At 50.9% G+C, this 15,000-nt stretch overlaps 1 protein-coding gene across 1 annotated transcript in view; it reads right to left on the bottom strand.

Moving 5' to 3' along the window:
• The window catches only part of nxn (nucleoredoxin), a 53,621-nt gene that overhangs the window by 11,151 nt on the left and 27,470 nt on the right, over nt 1-15,000 (bottom strand). The window contains 2 exon segments of the mRNA XM_030381421.1: nt 519-652; nt 2,122-2,239. Of these exon segments, the coding sequence (XP_030237281.1) occupies nt 519-652; nt 2,122-2,239 (252 nt within the window).

Below are 15,000 nucleotides of genomic sequence, written 5' to 3'. Positions count from 1 at the left end.
TGTGTGTTGTTTCATTTGTGTGTGTTTTTTTGGCGTGATTTTTTTTTATGCGTGTGTGCTTCTTTATGTGTGCCCGTGCGTGCGTGTGTGTTGTTTTGTTATTGCTGCATTTTAAGATCAAACGTCACTCTTGATTCCGCCTCCGCGTGTTGTGAAACAATCGCGCCATAAAACATCCGAGTGGGGTTGGAAATCGCGGAAAAGTTGGATCATATCATATCATTTTCCCCAAAAAGGGTTAGGGAATCCCCGGCTGATGATCAAATGTCTAATTATTCCGTGATGTTTTCCCAGGAGCGAGCGGATTCCTTAATGTCTTCCTCCTATTAGTCGAGCAAGCGGGGACACTTCCCCTTTAAATAACCAGAAACACAATGAACAAAAAATAAAAACGCCCTGACCTTTATTTCAGCCTCACCCACCTTAACCCCCCCCCCCCAACCCACCCCGAGCCCCCCCCCCCCCCTGGGCACCCTGCTGCTCATCCCCCCCCCCCCCAGCCACTCTGGCTCACTCACCCAGTGTGCTGAGAAGTAGACCCCGACGTAGTGGCCCTCCAGGGAGCCGCTGTCCGCCGCCTGCCGGTTGTTCCTCAGCAGGGGCCCGGCCACCACCTCCGCAAACGGCTTGGCCCCCCACGGGAACTCCAGGCCTGGGAGAAGGTCGGGGGCGGGGGGGGTAGAGGAGGGGGAGAGAGGAGGGAGGAGCAGGAGATAGTGGGGGAGAGGAGGGGGAGAGAGGAGGGGAGAGGAGGGAGGAGGGGGAGAGAGGGGGAGAGGGAGAGAGAGAGGAGGGAGAGAGAGAGGAGGGGGGGGGAGAGAGTGGAGGCAGAGGGGGGAGAGTAGGGGGGAGAGGAGAGGGAGAGGAGGGAGAAGGGGGAGAGGAGGAGGAGAGAAGGGGGAGGAGGGAGAGGAGAAGGAGAGGGAGTGGTCGGGGGGGGGGGGGGGAGAGGAGGGAGAGAAGAGAGAGAGTGGCACTGATAAGTGAAAGCGAGAGAGGCTTGTTCAGTGGAACAGGGAAAACCCTTTGCCTGCCCCGGAGATAAGATAAGGGCGTGTTTTTCATAACGTCGACACACTGGGAGCCACACTGAGCTCCAGTGTTGATTGGCTCCGGGTCGGGGGGCTTCCGCAGTAATGGGCTTCTCATGAACAGAAAGATTCCATGACCAGGAATCTCCTCACGGTTACGCGCCCAGCACACAATGTAAATGTTTGGGCCTGGTATGTATATGTATGTATGTATGTTCGTGTGTCAATTATGACAGCCATTGCACTCCTGGTCATCCCTGGAAGTAGGGATCCCCAGCCTGCGTTTCCTCCTCTAGATTTCCTTCCTTGCTAATGAAGGGAGTTCTTTCTTGCCCTCTTGGGAGCTAGGGTCAGGGGGTGTCATACACATACGGCCTGTTAAGCCCTTTGAGACTGTACCGATGATTAAGGGTGGATACAAATAACATTGAATTTAATCGGACTCTCCACATCGACTTAAGGAAATTTTATTTGGAAACAACAGAGCAGGCCTGAGCTGGCTTCCATCAGGGAGTCGGGAGGATGGCTCAATGTGAAATCCGTTCCAAGTGCAGGCTGCCGTCGGCCATCTGCCGTCCCATTTGTCTACTGCGCGACAAACGGGAGTTTCCATGTGAGCGGGAGGCTCAGCTAGCACTGGAAAAGTCCCGTCTGTCATGCCGCCGGTGAGGTTCCGATAGCCGCTGTGTTACCTCGTTAAGGTAGGGAGATGTCCTAAGCCACAGGTGACCAGCTCCTGCTGGTCACCACCAGTTAAGCCGGGAGCCTCGCAGACCCTCTTGCTATCGGGGTCCATGGGGAGGATTTAAAGTCTCGAGTTGAGAATGCAGCATGGTTTATGCATTAAGCCCTGCTTGGTTTTCCTTGTGGTTTTATCACAGTATTTCGTATGAAACTTCAGTTCTTTATGATTTGATACACTACACCAGTCAAAGGAAACGCTGCAACGCTGAACACCTGGAGGCTCAGGTGGGTGCATAAAGGGGGGGGGGGCTCAGGTGGGTGCTCCCAGGTGGTGGGTGCGCTCAGGTGGGTGGGTGCGCTCAGGTGGGTGGGTGCTCTCAGGGTGGGTGCGCTCCAGGTGCCTCACCTTTTAGGGTCGTCCGGACCACCAGCAGCCCGTTCCGACAGACCACCTTCCCCGTGGCCGCGTCCACGAACACCAGCGACGGCACGCTGGTCACCTTGTACTTGTTCCACAGCCTCATCTGAAACAGACAGACGGAACACCAGGTCAGCCGTGGACTTGAAACCGGATATAGGGCGGCACAGTGTTCAGGGTTCTTCCTAGAATCTGCATCGCTGCTTCCAGCTACAAACACCATTTATAAAGTTCTCATATCGGCAGACATAACCGTCGGGAGGCTATATCAGTGATACACGTATTGCGTACCCTGTGCAGCAGGGAGGTCGGACACACATGCCCTCGCTGTGCTACGCCAACCGGGTTACACACGTCTGAGAAATCACTTTGCACAAACCTATCTTTTCCACAGCCCTTCCAGTAAGCACATTCTCCTTACTTTCCCCCCAAGTGAAAGTTAAACATAGGTCTGTGATGATTTGTGCTGCGTTTCACTGGGGACCAAAGTTGTTGAAACCGATTATAATGTCTCCAGTTTGATTGATGGGTCGAGGGTCGCATAAAGAGCGAAACGGACGCGGTTACCGCCTTAAATCTCCCTGCATGCACTGAGACTTTTCATAAAGTGCAGTGAGGTCCTCCACATCAAAGAGACACTTCAGCCATTCATAATTCTGCAACTCGCATACGCCGTGAATAGAAACACTTATCTCCTGAAAGCAGACATATAGAATAGAAATCAGAGCAGCGGCCTGAATCCCAGAGGCGAATGATAATAGAAAGTAAGGATTACTCCCTCTCTTTGTAAACCATGTCGCGTGTTAACTATCAGTATGGGAGCCACTTCACTCCGGAGTGCTGGCGTGGTTAGGGGGGACTTCCCAGTAAAACCAGTCCAGCGTTTAACTGGACAGGTGTCGGTGAAGCTCTGTCCGGAAAGAATTTATACGGTCGAAATAACATCGTACTCAAATTCTTTCCAGACATTCATAAAAAGAACAGCAGGAAAAACGACCCAGTCAAGTACCAGTGAGCACTGACTTCTCCAGAGAAAGCACCAAGCGTTATGTCTCGGAGCAGGGTCTTTAGCTGACGGGTAGTGATGTATGGCTCTCGGTTGTGCTAACACTACAGCGGTAATTATTTTAGGACGGAGGCCCAGTGAGGTGAGAACGGCCGTTGGCGGGTCCATTAGAGGCAGCTCAGGACGGATCAGGTTCCGCCTCACCCTGAGGGCCTACTGCTGTTCACCCCCCTCTGCTCTCCTGAGAACCAGAACCTCACTAGGAGAACCAGAACCTCACTGTAGGAGGACCAGAGCCTCACTGTAGGAGGACCAGAACCTCACTGTAGGAGAACCAGAACCTCACTGTAGGAGAACCAGAACCTCACTGTAGGAGAACCAGAACCTCACTGTAGGAGAACCAGAACCTCACTGTAGGAGAACCATAAACTGATTGTAGGAGAACGAGAACCTCACTGTAGAGAACAATAACCTCACTTTAGAGAACAAGAACCTCACTGTAGGAGAACCAGAACCTAACTGTAGGAGAACCAGAACCTCACTGTAGAGAACCAGAACCTTACTGTAGGAGAACCAGAACCTGATTGTAGGAGAACCAGAACCTCACTGTAGAGAACCAGAACCTCACTGTAGATAACCAGAACCTCACTGTAGGAGAACCAGAACCTCACTGTAGGAGAACCATAAACTGACTGTAGGAGAACGAGAACCTCACTGTAGAGAACAAGAACCTCACTTTAGAGAACAATAACCTCACTGTAGGAGAACCAGAACCTAACTGTAGGAGAACCAGAACCTCACTGTAGATAACCAGAACCTCACTGTAGAGAACCAGAACCTCACTGTAGATAACCAGAACCTCACTGTAGAGAACCAGAACATCACGGTAGGAGAACCAGAACCTGATTGTAGGAGAACCAGAACCTCACTGTAGGAGAACCAGAACCTCACCGTAGGAGAACCATGACCTCACTGTAGGAGAACCAGAACCTCACTACCAGGGAAACAATGAGGAATGAACTGTGAGAGAACCATGACCTCACTGTAGGAGAACCATGAGGAATGAACTGTGAGAGCACCATGACCTCAGTCCCTCAGAAGGCTTACAGATCCCAGTGCAGCCGACCGCTGTGGCCGCGAGTTGAGCGATTGTACATGGCATGTACATGCAGAGGCATGCATTACAGGGTGAGTGTTTCCTCTCTGGTGCGGAGGTTGCCATGATTTGTGGTCCTGGAACGATGGGGAGCAGGGGTCGTTCCGAGGCCTGCTCTGGCTTCACGAGGTCACCCGGGGTCCGTCCTACGAAGGCTGTTGGGTACGGGGGTATGGAGCAGACCCAGGACCTCGCCACAGAAGCAGGCCACAGCAAGACCACGCGCGTCACAATCCGCACGGCCTCTGGAAACTCGATCTCTGCTCATGAACCGGAGGGCCGTGAGCCATGCAATGTGACCCAATCCAATAGCTAGTGTTCCCACAAGTTAATGCTTTGCACAACCAGGGGCTGCCCGGTGACTCAGACCACCAGGACGTGGTACGCTTAATGACTAAACACAGAGTGGGGGTTCAGTTTAATGACTGAACACACAAGAGTGGGGGTTCAGTTTAATGACTGAACACACAGAGTGGGGGTTTAGTTTAATGACTGAACACACTGGGAGTGGGGGTTTAGTTCAGCACTGAACCTAGAAGGACTGTATGCTAGGCCTGCCACTCATTCTCCCCTCCTTCCTTCACTAAGGACGATGGAGGATCTTGAGAGTCCTTCACAGTACTTGCAGGTCTTTGATGGCTGCCTTGAAGGTTGCGTTGAGACTGAAGCTCACGTCTATACTAATGTGTTACATGTGTTATCCCGACCCCAGGAGGGATCTCGCCTCAGTGGTCTGTGTGCGTGAAGGAAACTCAACACACAGATACCCGGTGTATTTTCGATGAGATGCAACAGGATAAGGAAACGCAGAGGGAGGGGAGGTGTCTTGCTCAGGGACACCTGAACACCTCAACACAGGGATCAAACTAGCAACCTGCCGGTTACAAGTCAACCCGCTCTACCTCCTGAGCTAAGCAGACCCTATCGAGTACAATTTAAGAAAGTTAATTTCAGTTACGTTCCGCATACTACGTTCTTTTTTGTGAATTCCTATCGTTTCTATTTTGCGGGAAACGATTTATTTTTATAGTTTTGTTGCTGCTTGCTTTGTTGAACTTGATCTGGTCAAGTATTTTCCTTGGTGGTGGGAGGACTTTCAACACCAGGAATCTGCATCATCGTCTGTGGCCAAAAGGAAAATTCAGGGACAATGGCTGGAGAGCTCTTCTTCCAACGTGTGTCAACAACAACAACAGCGTCCTGTTCTCTCCCGCCCTCCCATTGTGCAGGGGGGAGAGCGTGAGGATCCCGTGGCGTCGAGACGCCATTATCCCCTCGGTCTGAGAAACAGCGTCAGTGTAGCGGAGCCACACGCCGCGCGTTACCGCGGAGACAATGCAGACGACAATATGCAAGAAACTTATAAAGTCAAACAAGTCTCATAACAAATGCTCCACTCTGTCGTGCTCCCATCCCCGGCCCCCCCAAGACCCGAGGCTGAGCAGATCTTGACCAACGTTATCCAAAAGGGACATCACTAAGGCATTTTGGGTACTGTAGTATCAAACAGACACCCCGAAATACCCAAATCCTATCAAGCTAGTTAATTTGTTTAATATTTGTCCCCTTACGGTAATTATTTTTCACAGTTTCCTTCCGTCATTTCTCATCTACATTTCTCGTCATAGGCACATAAAGAAAAGACGTATGCAGGGGGATGCATACATTGATACAGACATTATCTGTGGGGTTTTGCTTTGTTGAGTAAGGGGATGGAACGGGTTCCATAGCACCTTTAAACCAGTGTCCCTCGCGTGTGCTCTGCATTCCATGTCCAAGCAGGCGTTTGTGTTGACTATCATCAGAGCAGCCGAGCCTGACTGTACGGTTACACAGTGGATTAACTCTGGCCCCCTAACTCTCACCCCCCCCCCCCCCCCCCCCCCCCCCCACACCACCGCCAGCCCAGTCTCTCCGAGGAACGCATGGAAATCCATACTAACAATTAGTTTACGCAACCCTGCTCCCCCTCCCCCCCCCCCCCGGACCCCCAGCGATCGGGACCTGCGCTCAGCATGCTAATGGGATCACACATAGCTGCACAGAGACACATGGACATGGGGCATGCGTGAGACCTTCTACTCAGGGGTGGGGGGAGGTGCTGGTGGTGGGGGTGGTGGTACTAGTATTGGTGGCGTTGGTGGTGGTGCTCGTGATGTCGTTGGGGGTGGAGGTGGTGCTGGTGCTGGTGGTGATGTGGTTGGTGGTGGTGCTGGTTGTAGTGGTGGTGTGGTTGGTGGTGGTGGTGGTGGTGGTTGTGATGTGGTTGGTGCTGGTTCTGGTGCTGGTGGTGATGTGGTTGCTGGTGGTGGTGCTGGGTCAGGCAGCCGTGTCATCCCCAGCAGATTGACACGGCACCGACCAATCAGCCGTAACGAGCTCCCCTCCAGCGAGCCCACTGGTATGCTAATCACAGCTTCGCCGGCGGGTTGAAGAGGTTACCGCCGCTCATCACAATGGATTCTCGCTGTTATTATTCTGGGTTTATGTAATGCTTCCACGGGGTAATGGTTTGCTCCGAGGCGAGAGTCAGGAATGGAACACGTAAGGGATAATGTAAAGAACGCCGGCCATTATCGGGAAAATAAGGGCTTATTTGCGTGAATGACCGGCGATTTTCTATACATTATCCCGCTTATTACATTGCTAATTGCCAAAAAGAAAAAATAACTTCACGAGGTGTGTCTTTTTACAATATATTTGTTACCATTCGTAGGGTTGATCAGCAGAGAAATAGTTTGCCAAAGACGTTGACGTCGCTTAGCAACCGAATACGCTGGGGTTGATAAGTTACCGGACTACTTACAGAGTGATACGAAAGACAGCGAAAAATACACTTTCCTTGACAGCGGTCATTATATGCTTAGCAACGGTCAATTATACAATTATGCGCTGGTCGCCCTTCGCCGCCATTTTGCTCGCTTGCACTTTATCAGCAGTAGCACGACGCAGTCTGAAAGGAGGTCAGCCCCGACCAAGACCGCTGCTCCCTAAAGTGCTCACCCAACTCTTTATGTGCACACACACACACACACACAAACTCAGGCTGCACACATATGCGCACGCACACACACACACCTGGTTCACTTTTGGCTCAGTCAACCATTCGAAGCACGCCCTTCACTCTCCGCCCTGCATTTATATTATAACAAACCCCCTGCCAACTCACACACACACACACACACACACACACAGCTGGGGGGGGAAATAGGCCTCTGTCATGGATGCTCCCCCCCCCCCCCCCCAGGGAGAGACCCGGAGTGGAAGCAGTGTATCCAGCCATCCACCCATCATCCTTCCATCTCTCTGTCTCAGCGCCTCCCTCCAAAGGATCCACTTTCACCGGCCGCTTCGGGCCCGAGGCAGCGGCTAATGCTGCAGAACAAAGGTCCACGTCCGCACCACGGAGAGGCCTTTGTGTTCTGCTCTGAAGCTACCCTGAAGCAGAGCTACGCACCAGGGCGATCTGGAACATGTACTTCAAGGAAGAGGATTCAACCAATTCAGTCGTGTCATGAACGGCACGTTTCCTGCCCTGCGTCGTTTCGCGTTTTTCCCCCCCAATCTTTTACATTTCTATTTCTATGTGTTGTGGCTCCTTTTGTGCCTGTTTTCATTACATTTTCCATCCGTGCGGAAAACCCCTTTTTATCCTCACACACATTCCCAAGGCCCGTTCGCGTGGAGCTTCATCTTATTCAAGTGAAACCCGTGCAGAACGCTCGACGCAATTCATTACAGCGATAATAAGCTGTAGCCGGATCATCTTTCAGCTCCCATTCACGTACGGCGGTATGGCGCTGGCACGGGGCTCTGCGTTGGGCTGCCACAGCGCTCAGGATACATAGTAATACGTTCCACATTATCCAGTGTGTGTGTTTAGCCCAGTGACGCACGCGGAGCCAGCTAAACATGCTGCTTGGATTTCTAATAGTCGAAACAGATTTTTGTTTAAAAAAAAGAGAAGAGAGGGCTTTCATGGTCAGACTGGAGGTGGACAGAAGCGGTATTATACTGTTCATTATGACGACTTATGGGAATAATATCCTTTCCAGTGCCAGTGCCTGTGTATGAGACAAAACCAAACAGAGGACGAACTACAGACAACTTAACATTAGGATGAAGTTAAACATATAAAGCCAGTCAGAGGTCAGCTGAAAAACATGTAACCATTATATCGTGATGGGAATGAGGTGAATTGACAGAACACGTATCACGTAATACGCTAATTTAGACTAGTTAATGGTGTAGAAGAATGGGCAAATGGAAGAATGCGGATGAAATTAACCTGACTACAAGAGAACGGTGCAGATTGACCACGTATCCAAAAGCAGGCCCAAGAAACCTACAAAACCAGGTATTTTAAAGAGTGAGAGTTGGACATGAAGGTATGAGAGAGAGAGACGGGAGGACTTGACTCAAACCGGGGACACTGCCGTGAGGACTGAGCCTTATGGGTGCTCATGCTCTACCACTTCAACCAAACCAACGTTTCCCCACAAAGCGTCCGACCATTAACGTAAACCCTGTCGAGATTGACCAATGAGAAGGGGAGGATGACAGAGTGGGCTTGTCTCTTCCGCCCCGTCTCCCGATGAACCCACACCGATATGCCTGCTAAATCGCCCCTCTTTTCTTTTCTTTTTTACGAAAGAGGCCACGTTGCCACGGCAACCTCTACCCCCTCCCGCCCTACCCGTTCCCCATCCCCAAGTCAGGACATGTCAGCGAGTGCCAGACACACTGAGGCTCTTAATAATTCAGCGATAAATTAACGGTTTTGTGAGGAAAACAGGTGCCAGAGAATGTCAGGGAGGCGGGGGTTAAAGTGTGTGTGTGTGTTTGTCCCTGTGTGTGTGTGTATGTACATGTGTGTGTGTCCCTGTGTGTGTGTGTGTGCGTGTCTCCCAGTGTTTGCGTGTGTCTCCCTGTGTGTGTGTGTGTCTCCCCGTGTGTGTGTGGGTGTGTGTCTCCCCATGTGTGTGTGTGTGTGTGGGTGTCCCCCCCCCGTCTTGTGTGGAGGCACAAAGGCTGAAAGCACCCCCCCCCCCCAGCCTGTATAGCCTGACTCCACGTCTGCGTTTAAGTGCAGAATGCACCCAGCCAGGGTGGAGGGCCGCGGGGGAGAGGGATTGTTAAAAGAATAAAAAAAGCCAAGACCTGAATAGGTGTCTGGTGAATCGCCCCGCCCCCGCCGCGCAGGCCTGCATTCTGGGAGGTCAAAGGTCAAGCCCACCAGGGGCTAAATTCTTCCCTCCCTGGATGTTAGAATAATTCCGGAAACGTAACCCGCGCACACGCACACACACACACGTTGTTTTCTCACTCTCTTCTAGGTCGTTAGTCAAACAGGATTACACCCACACTAAAAAATAAACAACTGTAGCCACCATATTAGTATACTATTAGTGATTTTAATCAAGTCTAAATATATTTAGATATTACGTAATTTCATGGAATGACATTTAAATAAAAAGTCTTAATGGAAAGTGTGAATCTGTAACGCACATTATCTGCCGAGCACCCAAAGGAGAACCGTGGCTAATTGCTCCTGGGACGAGAGCCAATGGAAACGCTGTTAAAAAGGTCAACCTCAACGCTGATGTCAAAATGTCTTCCGTTAAACCGCGTCGCCTGCGTGGCGTCTCTGGGTGGGTAGCTGACGTACGAGCGCCTTGTGTTTAAATCCGTTTGGGAGCTGGAGGGTTTTGAGGAGGTCATTGGAGTCAGAACCAATCAGGAGCCTGATCTCCGGATGAGGCTGAGATACGGCCACAGCAAGGGGTGGGGTGGAGACCCCTTGGTAGCCCCCTCCCAGGAGGGTCCACCGCCCCGCGGCAGGGACCGGGAAGAGCAGGCTACGCACTCTGGCCTGGTGGGGGCCAGGAGGGATTCAACACGCAGGGGGGGGACGCACACACACACACACACACACACACACTCATTAACATGCAGATGCACACACACACACACACACACACACACTCACTAACACACATGCACACACTTACTAACACGCACACACACGGACTCACTAACACACACTCATTAACATGCAGACATACACACACTCACTAACACGTAGACACACACACACACACACACAAACACACACACACACACTAACCTAATGTCTTTCCTAGCATTACTAGCGTGTCTTTATAAGTGGAGCAACCTCAAAATATCCCAACGTTCGCATCGCTCTGTTCCCATTACAGGCCGATGTGAGTCACCCATTTAGTTCGGTGCAGGCATTGATGGAAACATGGTGTAATGATTAATGGAGATGAACCAATAGGGCTCTGGGAGGACGAGTCTGCTCCAGGGGAACCAGCACAAAAGCAGCGAAAGGAACGTTCCAGAAGGCTTCCCTCTTGGTTTGACCTCCGTATAACCTGTCCCCAACCCCCCATCCCATATCTCCTCCCGATCCCCCTCCCCTCTTCTCTCTGGGCCCGGCCAGCCAGCGCCTATCTCTAGCCCACACGCTGATGTTTAGGGGAGGCTGTGTAGCCCGTGTTATTTTTAAAAGGTAGATTAAAAAAACGAGGACGGCCGTGTAGCTCTGTCCCAGCTGTCCCACCCTCTCTCATCCAATCTCTTGTGTTTATTTCCCGGGCCGGTCTGGGGCGGGAGACATTTGGTGTGCTATCCCATGGATTAAGCGTGCATTTGCAAAGTCCCTGCAGACACACGGCCCTGGGATCTGCATGGTATTAGTAGTACCGTTTCGGTGGCTGAATTGAAATTGCTTGCTGGTAGAGTAGAGGATAATCCGTTCAGTATGTCGCGGGTGAATTCTTCTGCATTTTAAGACTTATGGTGATGTATAATCAACATGTCATCATGCCATCATGTCCCCGGACATATTAAACTATGTTCCTGCTTTGCCTGGGAGACGATGAAACACAATATTTTTTTATTGACGAATAAAGCCTTCCAATAAAAGTATAATATCTGCAATATGTGGCTTGTGTGGGAAAGACGACCAATCTCGGCTGTTTTGACACAGGACGTTCTGGGCTCCCCTTCTAGCAGCGAGGCACGACTCGTAAATCACCCTGGCACACTTGTGTCTGCAGCGGCTCATAATAACACCAAGAACAACATCCAACACCAAGGAGAACAATCTAAAACCAGGGGGAACCATCTAGAACCAGGAGAACAATCTAGAGCCAGGCAAAAGACCTGGAACCAGTAGAACGATCTTGAACCCGCCTTGTGTCTGAACAACATGCACGCGTCGTACCGGCTCTGTCAGAGTGGATGAAACCTGCCGTGTTTTGGGGGCCTGATGTCCTGCGACTCACTAAAATCACGTCGCCGAGGGCCTCTTGAGATCCCTATTGGTCCTGCTCCTGAAGGGGGGCATGGGGCCGAGGAGAGGAGGCCAAAGCTACCGGCTGGACGGGGGGCCGTGATGGGGTGTAGCACTGCAGGGAGACACTTAGGTCCCCCTATTAACCCGCTTCCTCCTCTGGTGCTCGTTAAAAGGACCAGCTGGTTCCTCACGGCTCTACGGCCCCCCAACCCTCACTCTGCTACGTCACTGCCACTCTGTTGGACACACGACTCCTTCACAGCTCAGCCCACCCCTCCTCCTCTCCCCCCTCCTCCTCCTCCTCTCCCCCCTCCTGCCCCCTCCCCCGTTCCGCAGTGACCCAGAGGCCTCAACAACTCATACTACCAATACTTGATTATGCAGATGTAATTTATCAGACCGCCCCTAAAACACACCTTCTTCCGCTCAATTCAGTTTACAATCAATTATGCAGATTTGTCCTCGACTGTCCATACATGACCCACCACTGCACCCCTTATGAAACTCTCAATTTACCATCTCCCACCTCAAGAAGACACCAGCACTGGCTACAATTCATATTCAAATGCATTTACTTCAATTATCCACAGTACTTAAAACAACTTTTGGTACCATACACATCATCTCAGGCATTGTTCACAAATCTACTTCAGTACACCTACATCATCTGGCAAAAAAGCATTTATATCCAAAGCTCCGTGGGACTGGAACAATCTACCAATCCATATTCGCTCCATAACATCATTCAACCTGTTTAAAACTGCACTATCCTCCCATCTAGAGACTACCTGTTCATGTTTTCATGTTTTTAATAACCATCATTTTAACAGATTTATGACACAATGATATATGTGCTATGTCCATGTGTTTTGTTTTGCTTTGTTTTGTTTTGTCTTGCTGAATTGTATGATAAAATGTCCATATTGTAGTTTATAGGACCCCCTTGAAAACGAGATGATTCATCTCAAGGGATTGTTCCTAATAAAGAATTTCCAACAACCCCCAGGACCCCCCTCCTGGTCTCCGGTTCCCTGCGAACCCGTTCTGCTCTCCCTGGACGATGTGTTCCCGTTGTGATTAGATTAGATTCAACTTTATTGTCATTGCACAAGTAGGGACAACCAGTACAAGGAAATGCAGTTAACGTCTAACCAGTAGTGCATCATCAAAAAGTGCTTTCCTTATGGCAGTGCTTGAATAAAAAAATATATAATGCACAGAATGCAAGTCGGTTATTAAAGTGCATAGATTTATGAGAAATCAGACCAGCAGTGAGTGTGTGGGCCTGAGGTATGGCCGAGGAGAAGGAGGAGATCGGAGCCGGTTTATATCCGTGCCTGAGGCCTCAGCCTTCCCTCGGTCTCCATCGCCTCTTGACTTTTACCCTCCAGCAATATTCATGGAAAGATAGGAACAGGTTGTGTAAATAAGGTCACGAGCAAAAATCGCAGGATATAGATTTTTGTATATTTACTGCTTTTTTAAATTCACCTATGAACTTTAAGGGCCATGAATGTTTTTTTTTTTTGTTCGTCAATTCCATATAGCCTCAATTCTTAGCATACAGGCTAACATAACATAACCAAGCATACATGCTGGATACGCAAATAAATAATTTAGCTAAACCAATCAATTCTCGGGAATTCTCCCTCATCATCCGTTTCCCTTAAGTGAATAAACCTCATGACTGATGGGAAACGTTCTTATTTTAAACCATCAAACTAATCATTTAAACATTATTTCAAACCATGCCCCTACTAAACAGGTCTTATTTCCTTCAGAGACCTTAGTGGAAGGAGTGCGACTGGTCCGTCACAACTTTGACTCGTAGGTCAGAGGTCGTGAGTGAGTTATCTACGGGGAGAGCGAGCCACGCCAAATGGGAGGGGAAGCACCGGGGACACACACAGACGGACAAAATGCCGTGGACAGATGGAGGAACAATCAGGTAGTGGGGAACAGAGAAGTTGTTCGTCTGGGGCGCTTCAGGGCAGGACCACTTTTCAGGGTCACCTGACACTGATTGACACGGGAGGGGGTGTGGCCGGTGTGTAAAGGTCAGGGTCAAAGGTTAAGCTTTCTATATCCAGGCTGGAACAGCGTGGCCTTGACACCCGTCCGGGACCGGGAGGGCCCCCCCCCCCCCCCCCCGGAATCCCTGGCACTTCAAAAAAAGGGCCAACTTTATTGGATTAACACATCTGAAAACCCTCCACGCACGCACAAAAGCGCACGCACACACCTTGAAATATATAAGCCCATTTCACAGATATACCATTACACATTCATCGGATCGTGGTTAAAAAACGAAAACGTTAAACAAACGAATTTCATTAATATCCGTCCTTGCCCGTGAAGCTTTGCGGGCCGCAGCGTTTGTAATTAAACCTCTCAGGCGGCGCTGAGAGCCTCCCAGAGGGAGGGTGGGCCCTCGGCTCCTCGTCGTCTTTGTAATCCAGCTCCGAGCGGGAAGAGGCCTCCTGCTGAGCCTGGCAACGGTCAGCGCCCCTCCTCCTCCTTTCTCGTCTCTACTCCTCTCTCCTCCTGCTCCGCTCTCCTGCTCCTCTATCCTCTCTCCTGCTCCTCTATCCTCTCTCCTGCTCCTCTTCTCTCCTGCTCCTCTTCTCTCCTGCTCCTCTCCCCTCTGAGCTCTTATTTCAACAGCGCCGCAGCCTGAGGCACGACATGATGTCATACTGCCAGCGCTCACATCCCCCCCCCCGACCCCCCATGGCCTCGACGGCCCCCCTCCCCTCACTTTGTCCACGGCGGTGATGTATAAATAAATACGGCCGGCGCATGCGGTACAGTTTTAATTACGGCTTTGACGACTAAGCATAAATATCTCCCCCTTGATGCAAACAAACTTGTACGTGTTGACACTGGTGAGCGTTCCTCACCAGAGGCGGGACCCCCCCGGCCTGACCCCCCAGTGGACGGACCCCCGCGGCCGGACCCCCGCGGCTGGACCCCCATGGCCGGCCTCGCGAGAGTCTGTCCTCGTCTCCCATCAACTCCACATTCAAACCTCAGTCCAAACATTCCACTGAACCAAACACATGCAGGCGCAACAACACCGTGATACAAGCTCTGCTGCAAGACCGGCTTCCTTAGTAAGAATAGCACGGTGCACTCAAACAACGAGTTCTCAGAATGGACGGGGTGCTAAAGGGATTGGACACTTACCACGGACGCCTTGGCCCGGATGAAGAGAACCTCCCCCCCCTTGTTTCTTTAATCCAGGTCGTATCATACCGCTGGGCTTCGGGAGAGACCAGTCTTAAACAACTCAAGCTGCGTGGCACGGCGCGCCTTAGAGTGGTTTGTAATCAGGAATCAGAACACAACACGACTCTATCAAAACCAGCCAAACAGCCAGGAAGA

Source organism: Gadus morhua, chromosome 16 (genome assembly GCF_902167405.1).
Source record: "Gadus morhua chromosome 16, gadMor3.0, whole genome shotgun sequence".
NCBI classification, from domain to species: domain Eukaryota; kingdom Metazoa; phylum Chordata; class Actinopteri; order Gadiformes; family Gadidae; genus Gadus; species Gadus morhua.
Note: the sequence above shows the minus strand (reverse complement) of the source record. Positions and strands in the feature narration are given on the sequence as shown.